The 12,281-nt window shown below is 30.7% G+C and overlaps 1 protein-coding gene across 1 annotated transcript; it reads right to left on the bottom strand.

Annotated features, from left to right (window-relative positions):
* Positions 1 to 10,168: 10,168 nt before the first annotated feature.
* Positions 10,169 to 12,130, bottom strand: LOC140439535 (uncharacterized). The gene is made up of 4 exons (XM_072529503.1): positions 11,209 to 12,130; positions 11,103 to 11,136; positions 10,870 to 11,039; positions 10,169 to 10,812 (listed from the first exon to the last, which is right to left on the bottom strand). Exons 1-4 carry the CDS (start codon positions 11,360 to 11,362, stop codon positions 10,508 to 10,510), a joined length of 663 nt encoding a protein of 220 aa, XP_072385604.1. The 5' UTR covers positions 11,363 to 12,130; the 3' UTR covers positions 10,169 to 10,507.
* Positions 12,131 to 12,281: the final 151 nt, after the last annotated feature.

Raw genomic sequence — 12,281 nt, 5'->3', positions numbered from 1 at the left:
TATTTAATTATGTAGGTATCAGAAAAACTAGCCGCCGCACTATACCTTAAAGCAGAACTAACCAAAACCTACAAATCTGACCATTTTTGGCTTGTAGTTTAGGTCTATCTTGCAATCCATGTATACTTCATCCAATTTACATACCGTTGCACGTCATCGGCGTCATAGCCCGTGACGTCACATGACACCAACACGAAATATTTAGGTGGTAGGTGTGTTCTTTTTTAGAATCACTTTGCCGAGTACTCTGGCATTACAGCCACTAGACATATTTTATTATATACGCGTAGAACTAATATTTAACGATTTCTATTAATGTTAACTTAAAGAAAACAATATGTTTCATTTAATTTGTATAAATGCATTATAAAGCGTTTTTTATGAAGAATTTTTTTTCGGAATTTCGGAACACACTGTAACTGTAATCGAACGAAGGTGAAAGGTTGGCATAAATTGGTAACACTTATTTGACAGTTGCAGCGTTGACACTTTTTGTACTTTATTATTTTAAATTTTAAAGTGAATACCCCTTGTTTTATATTTTTACCTATTTAATAAAATCTGTTCTTTTTAGAACAAAATTAGTGTGTTTTATTTCAAAAATGTCACGTAAGAATTTAAATAGTCGTTGTAAAGAGTATAATAATTATGTGACCTATTTGATTTAAAATGGATTCAGGATTTTTTTATACTTTGGCAACTATGTCAACTTCGATCTCTGACGTAGATAATAACGTGCAAAGGTTTGTAAATTAGATGGACTGTAGACTGAAATGTGATGAAAAATTCACGTTACAAGAAAGAACACAGATCTTTGAAAAATATTAGACAATGTTAAATATAAATGAATAACGAAGTTATATTCTGAGATCCATGTCTATAATTAAACCAACATATCGATATGCAGATAAAGGTAATATATCAAGCCGTGGTTATAATCATGCATTTTATTTGGAAAACCGTGATCAGAAAAAAATAGGAGTGTGCAAAAGATTTTTTATATCCACCATTGGAGTTACTAATAGATGTATTCAAACTGTTATTGGGAAGACGGAATGTGGCTTTATAAGTAACGATCAAAGAGGTAAACATAGCATGCATAAAACATTTTGTAACGAAACTATGAACAAATTGTAGAATAATGAAATTCAATTACCTAGGAGTAGAGATCACTAGTGACAGGGATATAAGAACAGAGACCACAAGGCAAACATCAAAAGCGGCAAGAGTAAGTGGTTGCCTCCGAGAAACCATATGGAGAAACAAATATCTGACCACGGAAAGCAAAATGAAAGTATACAAGACAACAGTAAGACCAATCCTAACATATGTAGCGGAGACAAGGACCGATACAAGAAATCAACAATATAGAAATGAAAGTATTAAGATCAATAGCGGGCATATCATTAAGAGACAGACAAACCAACAGAAGTATACGCGAACAATGCAAAATTCAAAATATTAACAGGTGGATAAAAAAAAAATCGGTTGCCTGTAAAGTCGGTTTTACGGGCGAAGATTTTACGTGACAACGTCTTTTTCTCGGTAGAATATTTATTGATATGAATATTATTAAATTGCACAATAGGAACAAGGAATTGAATGAAAATAAGAATTGCACAAATTTTAACTATAGAAATATATTTTGTTTACTAAAACATTGTACATGTAAACTTAAACTTAACTAATTTCTATTTGAGTGATTTTGTTGAGGATAGGACGATGATAGGGCCAAGAACGCTCGAGAAAGACAGAGACACAAGCACGCACCGATTCAACGCGCCTAATCTAGTGCTGCGCGCGCAGCGGACCGATCATGTTTGAGTGGGAGAGAGACGCAAGGCATTCGCCGGTCCGGCGGGCCTCTCTCTCGTTCGGTGACTCATCGTAACAGACGTGAGCGGGCGTTACACTTTTTCATGAGTGACTCCGAGCCACAACCTAATTTAAGACGTTGTCACGTCAACAAGAAAAAAAACTGGAACGAACATGTAAACCGAATGGGACCAGATAGATTAGCGAACATCTGTAAAAACAACAAGCCGTATAGCAGAACACCCGTTGGAAGGCCGCCAAAAAGGTGGAAAGATAATGTACAGTCAACAACGACTGAAACAGAATAAGAGGCAGACAAACAGGAGTAATCCTAGTCGCGCGAAGAAGAAGAAGACTATGAACAGGGTTCGTAAACACCTTTCTTTGATTCCGACAATGAAGAGCCACTATTGTCGAAGTAGTAGGTACATCAAAAAAATTTATAGGAGGTAAAATATTGACAGATCTGTACAATGATTATAAAGCTGATTGCCAAAGAGACAATGATGAATTTGTAAAAATTGGTTTATATCGTAAACTTTTTAAATATAAATTTAACTATGCATTATTTTCTCCCAAAAAAGATCAATGTCGTATTATGAAAAATATAAAAATTCGACAGTGAAGAAAGCCCTAGAAGATCGTTATAATAAACGTCATAAGGAGAAAACTTAAGCCGAGAGCTAAAAAACTTGACAAAGAGAATGTAGGTACCTAACGAACTTACAAAAAGTTACTTGTTTTGATCAACAAGTTGCTCAGACCAAAAGAAGACGTTTCCGCTTTCTATTATAAATCTAAGCTGTCAACATAGCATTTCTCTATATGTGAACTTCAGAAAAAGGGACTGGGAAATGTACACAGCTATGTTTGGCACGAATGAGAAGGCAGTAAAGGTGCCATAGAAATTGGTTCGTGCCTGCTGATGTATTTGGAACAAATATCTATAAAAACCGATTCTTCTGATGATTTGAAATTCATATTTTACTCAGATAATTGTGGTTGCTAAGGAAAAAACAAGTATATAATTTCAATGTATCAGTACGCTGCAATTTATTTATTTAGTTGTCGGCCATACTCAAAATGAGGGTGACAGCTGCCACTCTATAATAGAAAGAAATATCACTAAAGCTTTAAAAGGAGGGCCTATTTATCTACCGACTCATTACGCTATGATAATCCGAACTGTTTATTGTAAACAACCATTCGAAGTACCTACACGAATTGTCATGATTTTTTCCAAGGAAATAGTTTTCATCTAAACGATATTTGTGAAATTCATATAAAAAAACTCTGGTAGTCACTACTATTTTAAAACTTTATTTGCACAAGAGGAGTGTAGATATTATAGAACTAGAAACCTTACTAGAATTTGTGAAGACAAGAGTGTTCCTCCATTTCACGCTGACTTTTACCGAGATTTAAAGCATTGTTAATCATAACTTTTCCTATTACATATTATCAATATATCCTTTTTTTTATTTCGTACTTCTTATAGTTGTTAATAAACACAATTTTCTCATTCAAGTAGCTTGTATTGTTTATTAAACCTTTATTTCAGTTGATAGGAATAACAAAAAAAGTAAAGTCTTGAAAGACAAAATGTTGATGTGCAATAGTGGCACAACTCAAAATAAGGGTTGATTTTAAAAGTCGGTGTTACAATTTATAAAAGATTGCCTAACGCTCTCCCAAAAACACCAAAATTTATTTTTTTTTAATCCCAATCAATATGTACTAAAACAAAATTACCAGTTTTTGTGTTGTGCCACTATTGCATACAGCCGACGATATGCTCCAACTAAAACAATCCAACAGAAAAAGATGAATTACATGAAAACCATGCAACGAAATACCAAAAAGAGACATGCTATTAATACTGGGAGAAGCAAACGCACAACGGGAAAGAAAGGAAAACTAGTCGGAAACGAAACTATACATTAAAAAACAAGTGACAATGGTCACAGAATCTGTCGACTCGCCCTAAATATGACTTTCCTATTGACAAAATTTGAGCATCCAAGAAAACATAAGAACACCTGGAGTCACCCATCTGGCTGTGAAAATCAAAGCGACCACGTCATAGCAACCAAAGAATTAGTACAAAAAACACTGGAGACGAGAACTTACAGAGGACATGGAAATGGAGTTTCTGTTAATAAAAATCATCTCGCTCAGATGAAAAAAAAAAGATATCAAGCTAAAACTAACGTTAACTTAAATACAATATTTGAACACTACACTACACCATCAATATATTAGCCCAGGGAAATAAGCTTTTTTTCGTGACACTCGTCTGGCCAGGTAACTGATAGTTGTTTTGAGTAATATGGACCTCTGTAACAAAAATCTATATGTTTCATATAATCTAATTAAGGTCAAAAACGGTAAATTTTCGCTCTTTTTGGCTATCAGCATCAAGTAAAGCGTTGGAAACAAATTTGGGAAAAGAAGAAACTTATAAGTCATATAAAAACCTTCAAAATGGCGTTCTCTAAACGTTCCTATCCTTATTTGTTGCTTAGAAAGTTGCAAAAATTTCGGTTTTTTGTAAATGTTAATAACTTTTTTTAAAATAAACTTAAAACCTTTATATTACACACAATGTTGAGTCTTGTGATGCTTAAAATAAGATAAAAATTTCAAGTCGATCGGTCAAATAGTTTAAAAGTTATTTAATTTGTTTATCCCAAATTAAATTTTTTTGCAACAATATAAGTCAGAAAATTATGTATATTAAATATACGGATAGATTCTAAAAAAAGAAGATTTATTCTATTAATATTACTTAAAAAAAATGAGGAAAAATAATTTTAAATATTGCTAAATAATTTGGCAAAAGCATGTTAATTTTTTGGTTATAAACAATTAGAATAACTTTTTAACCATTGACTACAAAAAAACTGATTTTTTCATATTTTGACAGTCTGAATTTTTTTACAAATTTAAAAGAAATAAAAGTTGACCTAGGACACTTAGTGTCTTTTTTTATAAGTTGATAGCAGCTTTGTTTATAACAATTAAGAGATCTTATTAGCGCCATCTGAAAGAACATACTTTAAGGTTTTAATGTGAAAAATTCGAAAAAAATTGCATTTTAATGGAATCGTTCACAAAGCTTCAAAAGTGTGGTCCTCAAAATTGGTCGGCCTTGAAACTAGTGAGAGCGCAGGAGGGAGAAGGAGCTGTTAACTGTTTCTCGGTTTCTTGTTTATAGATTTCGACGTTTCTTTTTTTAATTGATATGTACTTTTTGCGTACATTACGAATATGTATTATTTAAATAAATAAACCATCTAATTTGTTTAAACAATTTTTTTTTTCAGTTTTTATTTTTTGTAGGAATATTTGAGGTAATTTTTATTGTAAAAAATAAATATTTATGATTAATATCTACTTCTTCAATAAACCTCGTAACTATTTTATTTATAATAGATTTTATGAAAAAAAAAAAAAGACAAATTATCCTATTCAATTCTTTCTACTTTAAAGTACTTACTAATATTTCTTTAAAATTAAAAAATCCCAAAGAAAAATTTAAGATTTTCCTCAATGGAAAAATCATCTCAATAAAAAAATTTTTATGGCAACCTATTTATTTAACACTTTTTAAACAAATTATAAAATATATTTTTTGCTTCAAAATTACTTTCTTTTAATAATTTGAATTATTATAAGACTCTATTCTTGTATTTTTTTCGTAAAATACTTACTTTAGATTTAAAATGCAAATAAACAATTAAAAATGCCGAAATTAATGCCGATTTTAACGTTTTCGAGGTCATTTTTCAATAGGTTATACATCAAATTTAAAAAACAAAAATTATGAGGTGAAAGTTTACAAAATAGGTTCAAAATGCGCAAGTCCATTTTGATTTGATATAGCATAAAGTCAGTTTAAAATATTCGTGAACAAATTAATATACCACTGCGTTTCGGGATATATAGAATTGACGAACATCTAAAAACGTTCAAAACACATTGTTTATTTTTTACCCATAAGCTGAATCCTATTTTAATCGAAAAAATAAATATTATGCTGCATTAACCCAAAGTTTACCACGGGAAGCTGTTTATTTATAACAATTTTTCAACAAATAAAAAATTTCATTTCATATATATATATATATATATATATATATATATATATATATATATATATATATATATATATATATATATATATATATATATATATATATGAAATGAAATATATATTGATATTAATTGATATTGATAATAATTGAAATTGATAATAATTGTAAACACAATTGAAAGCTCGAGAATTAAAAAAATAGTTAACCAATAGCCCTTTTATTGACTCCAACCCATCCAAAACAGTTATATATTTATATATATATATATATATATATATATATATATATATATATATATATATATATATATATATATATATATATATATATATATATATATATTAAGTAAGTACCCGTGGGTAAACTTTTTACTGTAATATTGCAGCATCATATTCTTCCGATTAAAATAAGAATAAGATTGTGGTACGAAATAAACAATGTGTTTCAAACGTTAAAGTTTGGACGTTCATCAAGTCTAGATATTCCAAAACTCAACGGTATATCAATTTGTTTATGTATATTTTAAACTGACTTTTGCAATATAACATCAAAATGAAATTGAGCATTTTTAAACCAATTGACTTAAGCTTTCATCTTGTATTTTTTGCTTTTTTTACATCTGATGTTTAACCTATTAAAAATGGCCTCGAAAAACTCTAAAATTGCTTTTTTCGGCTATTTTAGTAGTTTATTTGCCCTTTACGTTTAAAGTGAGAGTTTTTATCATAAGAATCATTTTCGTCTTGAAATAACTGTCAAATTAGTAAAAAAAATTGTTATACATAAATACAATAGGTTGCCATGGAAAAGATTCGCAAAACTTTTGATCATAGCATATTGGCAAATCTATTATAAATAAAATATTTACGAAGTTTATTAAAGAAATATATTTATTAATCATAAATATTTATTTTTTACAATAAAAATTACCTCAAATATTCCTAAAGTTTGTATTTTGAGAACGATTTCCGAAGTGGAAATTGAAACGTCAATAAACGTATTTTAACCTTTAATTGTGGCTTATTCCCATTTAAATATAAATTAAAAAAATAAAACTGAAAAAACATTGTTTAAACAAATTAGATGGTTTATTTAATAACCTAATTATTTGAATAATACACATTCGTAATGTACGCAAAAAGTACATGCAAATTAAAAAAAGAAACGTCGAAATTTATAAACAAGTTACAGAGATTCAGTTAACAGCTTCTCCCCCCTCCTGCGCTCTCACTGGTTTCAAAGCCGACCAATTTTGAGGACCACAATTTTGAAGCTTTGTGAACGATTCCATTAAAATGCAATCTTTTTTGAATTTTTCACGTTAAAATCTTAAAGTATGTTCTTTCAGATGACCCTAATAAGGTATATTAATTGTGATAAACAAAGATGCTATCAATTTATAAAAAAAGGAACTAACTTCGTCCCAAAGTGTCCTAGGTCAACTTTTTTCCTTTTAAATTTGTAAAAAAATTCAGGCTGTCAAAATATGAAAAAATCAGTTTTTTGTAGTCAATGGTTAAAAAATTATTCTAATTATTTATAAGCAAAAAATTATTTTGCAATTTTTCAAAAAATGTTCCCCATTTATTTTAAATAATATTAATAGAATAAATCTTCTTCTTTTAGAATCCATCCGTATATTTAATATACCTATTTAATTTTCTGACTTATATTGTTGCAAGCAATTTAATTTGGGATATACAAATTAAATAACTTCTAAACTCTTCGACCGATCGACTTGAAATTTTGATCTTATTTTAAGCTCTACAAGATTGCGTCTAATATAAAGGTTATAAGTTTATTTAAAAAAAAGTTATTCCTCTTCTTCTTCTAATGGCGCTACAACCCTTTGTGAGTCTTGGCCTGCTTAACAATGTTCTTCCATTCTGCCCTGTCGGATACTTTCCTTCGCCACTGCCTGATGTTCATGGTTTTAAGATCCCTCTCTACGTCGTCTATCCATCTTTTACGGGGCCTTCCTCTTGTTCTGTTTCCTTGGGGCTTCCATCTCTGGACTACTTTTACAGCTCGATTATCTGGCATTCTTTCTAGGTGACCAAGCCAGTTTAGTATTTGTGATTTTACAAATCTGACAATATCTGCGCTCTGCATTAGTTCATCCAGCTCGTGGTTCATTTTAATTCTCCACGAACTATCGCTGCATTGGGTTGGTCCAAATATCTTCCTTAGTATTTTGCGCTCAAATATTCTCAGTTGATTTTCATCAGTGGTTGAGAGGGTCCACGTTTCACATCCATATGTGACCACTGGTCTAATTACTGTTTTGTAGATTCTCAGCTTAGACTCACGATTCAGTAACTTACTTTTCATTAAGTCTTTGTATGCATAAAAGCACTTATTACCGCTAAGAATCCGTGCTTGTATTTCTTGACTGATGTTGTTGTTGTCATTTATTATTGAGCCTAGGTAGGGAAAAGTGGAGGCACATTTGTAGGTATGGTTGTCTACCTTCAGATTCTCATGTTCATTCGATTTTGTGCACTCCATATATTTTGTTTTGCTTTCATTTATATATAGACCAAACGTAGCAGCTTCTCGTTTCAGTTCTATGACTTTTTCGCTCAATACCCTTTTGTTACGGCTTATTATGGCAACATCATCCGCATATGCGCATATTTGCATAGATCTTGTATTAATACAGCCGTTTACATCCAGTTTTCTAACAACAGCTTCTAAAGTTAGATTAAAAAGTGTTGTTGATAAGGCATCCCCTTGTCTAACTCCATTTTCAATATCAAAGGCCTGCATCATATCTCCATCTATTCTCACCATAGCTTTGGAACCCTCCAGAGTCATTCGTATAAGTTTAACCAACTAATTGGGTATCCCTAACATAGATAGTTGATGTAACATCTTTTGTCGATCTACTCCATCAAACGCCTGTTTGAAATCGATATACAAGTTGTAAATAGGTATGTAAAAAAAAAGTTATTAACATTTATAAAAAACGGAAATTTTTGACTTATTTTGCAACTTTTCAAACAACAAATAAGGATAGGAACGTTTAGAGAACGCCATTTTGAAGGTTTTTATATGACTTATAAGTTTCTTCTTTTCTCAAATTTGTTTTAAACGCTTTACTTTTTGCTGATAGACGAAAAAAGGGAAAATTTACCGTTTTTTGACCTTAATTTGTTAATAATTTTTTGCTGAGAATTTTGGGACCCCAAAAAATATGCAAAAAAGTTTGCCACTTCTACCCCCGTCTTCCGACTAAAACTTCCCTCGCAGACGGGGGATCGATTTACCAAGAATCTTTATGCCGTAGACAAAAATGTACCTAAGATAATTTTGAACAAAAATGTTTATTGCCTTATTGCCACTTCTTGTGCAAAATGAACCATTCTCTCAACAACAATGCTTGAAGCGACCGGCGATGTTGAAAGTCAGTTACGCGTGCGAAATCAATTTTAAATAAAATTTGTATCAACTCGATGGTAAAAACTCTATATCTTTTTATTAGAGTGTCCTATTGACAAAAATCAAACTACGATTTAAAGGAGAATAGTGCAGCTTTTGTATGAATTTTTTTGTATTTTGCCGCTAATGAGGTCAGTTTCTATAAATAATTTCAATAAATAAATGTTGCACGATTTTTGACATTTTTTAAGATTCTCATGAGTTGAGAATAGTCTCAAAACTCAATAGTTTATCAAATCTGTTGATTGATCGTAGTGGAATTTCCATTGTTGGAGCCTAATCTATAAAATCTATAACATAATTTTAAACTTTCACAATACAAATGATTGCATTTTACGGAAATACCTCTACAAAGATGGTATTGAGTGGATGTTATGTAGTTTTGAAAAACATACTTGTGTAATTGAAAAGAAGCAGTTTTAGATCGTTTGTAATATGAAAGTTTAGATTTCGTATTTTTAGACATATTTCAAATGCGCTCACATTTGTTGCCAAAACTCAAAACAGAAATTCCATGCTATAGTTTTCGAGGATTAGGTTCAATGTTTATTTATTAACACCTTTAAAAACACTAGCCTTATTTGTGACAAAATACAAAACTGCATACGAAATCTGTACTCTGCATCTTTAAAACACATTTTGATTTTTTGTTGATAGAACACTCTGATCAAAAGATATTGAATTTTTACCATGGAGTTGATACAAATTTTATTTAAAATTGACTTCATGCATGTAACTGACATTCAATATCGCCGGTTGCTTCAACTGTTGTTTCTGAGAGAACCGTTCATTCTACACAAAAAGTTCAAATTCAATTATCTCAGTTACATTTTTTATTTGAAATTTTTTTTCTACAGTGTACAGATTCTTGGTAAATTGATTCTTTGTGTTTTCCCTCCCTACAGGGAAGGTTTAAGGGGATAGGAGTGGTAAACTTTTATGCATCATTTTTTTGGAGTCCTAAAATTGACATTCTCAGCAAAATTCAGCTTTTTTGTATGATTTTTAGAGGTTCAGTGGCATTTTCGTCTCTGGCGACTGGAGTATTTGGTTTTTTGTTAATTTTTAGTTATTGAACTTTGACATATTAATTAATTACAAGATATTCTCATAACTAATTCCAGTAATACAAAAAAATATAATTTTCAACAATTTTATTTGTATTGAAGTTCTGCTGCTTTGTCACGTCTACTGACACTATCATTACTAAGAATATAAAATCTAAGTGGTTTTGTATTCCATTCTTCTGCTCTATTAATGCCTATTCTCGCTGAATGTACCACTGTAAAATCTTGATCAAACTCTGAATCATCTTCTAGCCATAAGTTATCATTTTTTAAATCTGTTAAGTCTAATTTATTGATATATTCTTTAGTTATGTCCATTGCAATACACAGTTTTGAAGGTCCATCACATAATTTGGCAGGTTTGAAATTTTTTATTGATTTATGTTTTTGAGCTATAAAAAATTTATTAGAGATAATTTTAATTCAATTATGAATTATATCTAGTTTACCTCTGTGTTTCTCCATAACATCAAAACCTGCTAAAGGTTGCAGGGCTCTTAACAGTACTGCTGCACCTGGTTCCCTGCTGGATATGTTAAAGCAATGATACATTCCATAAGTCATGTACACATAACAGGTACCTGGTGGCATATACATCGGTTCATTTGCTTCAGTCCGTCTTTAAAAAACAGAAAATTAACATTAAGTTTAATAAAAACAAAATGGTTAAGAGATTTCTTGCCTTCCATTGTATGAATGTGACGCCTTATCTTCACCTTAAAAATAAGAAAGATAAATGAATATACATTCTCGCCTGTTATTATACGTATTTGGTGCTTTATCTTTACCTCCAAGGTAGCTTTCAGTTTCAACTATCCTCCCTTTCAGAATTATGTTGTCTTCTAATTTACGAACTAATATTTTCCCAAGGAGATATAAAGCTAGCTCCTTACAAGACTTATCCAAATCTTCCTTCAACAGCCTAGTGTGGCTTATATTCATATTAAAAGTTTGATGCAGGTTTTAAAGCAATCCCGCATATATTCGTGGATTTAGCTAAATTTAAATTTGATTAGTTTGTTTGTTTTGTTATTTCAAATAATTGTAGGTTATTTAAATCTTCTTTTCGCGGAAAAACAATTTTATATGAAATAGACTCAGTAGACTATGCATATAATATTCTTTGGTGCTATGTGGTGCTATCAAAGAATATAGACGCTTAGTGCTATGTTCGCGGTTCACGAGGAACCGCAAAGTGGGCAACGCGCGACGCCTGGTCCTATGAAAATGAAAGGCATCCACTTCGGGAAATGTTCGGGAAAACATTGAGCTTGAATGAGTTTGAATGAGTTGAATGTCATTAATTTGTATTTTGTGTACACATTTGCGACCGGTTTATATTGTAATTAACAATGACTTCGACTTCAAAAAACTATTGCAGTGTTCCTCAATGTTCATCCTATTGGCGATGTCAACGAACTATAGGGGGCGCTTTGACAGATGATCAGCTGATCACGCACGTAGGAAAACAAAACAGAGCTTCCATAATCTTTGTAGGTGAATCATTGTTGTGTGTAAAAATTATCTGTATTTATTATTTTTTGTTAATGCAATGGCAAATAAAGAAATTGAAGTTAGTCTGCTCGATACTTTGAAATATATAGGAGACACAAAAAGACCTTTAAAAGAAGGCGAGGCCTTGTTAAAGGCTGGCCACGTTTTGTTGTGTGGCAAATATAATATGATATATTATTTCCTAAATATATATAAATAAAACACTTTGTTGTTTTTATATCACTATCATTCCAAAATGGTACAATTTTTTTATGTTTGATTAGCATAAAAAACAAGCAATATTACGATTTGTTTACTGATCGAATAATAAGTAATTTATTTCTAACCTAAACTAACTAACTTTTTC

Source organism: Diabrotica undecimpunctata, chromosome 4 (genome assembly GCF_040954645.1).
Source record: "Diabrotica undecimpunctata isolate CICGRU chromosome 4, icDiaUnde3, whole genome shotgun sequence".
NCBI lineage: Eukaryota > Metazoa > Arthropoda > Insecta > Coleoptera > Chrysomelidae > Diabrotica > Diabrotica undecimpunctata.
The sequence above is the reverse complement of the archived record's forward strand: the minus strand, read 5'-3'. Positions and strand labels throughout refer to the sequence as shown.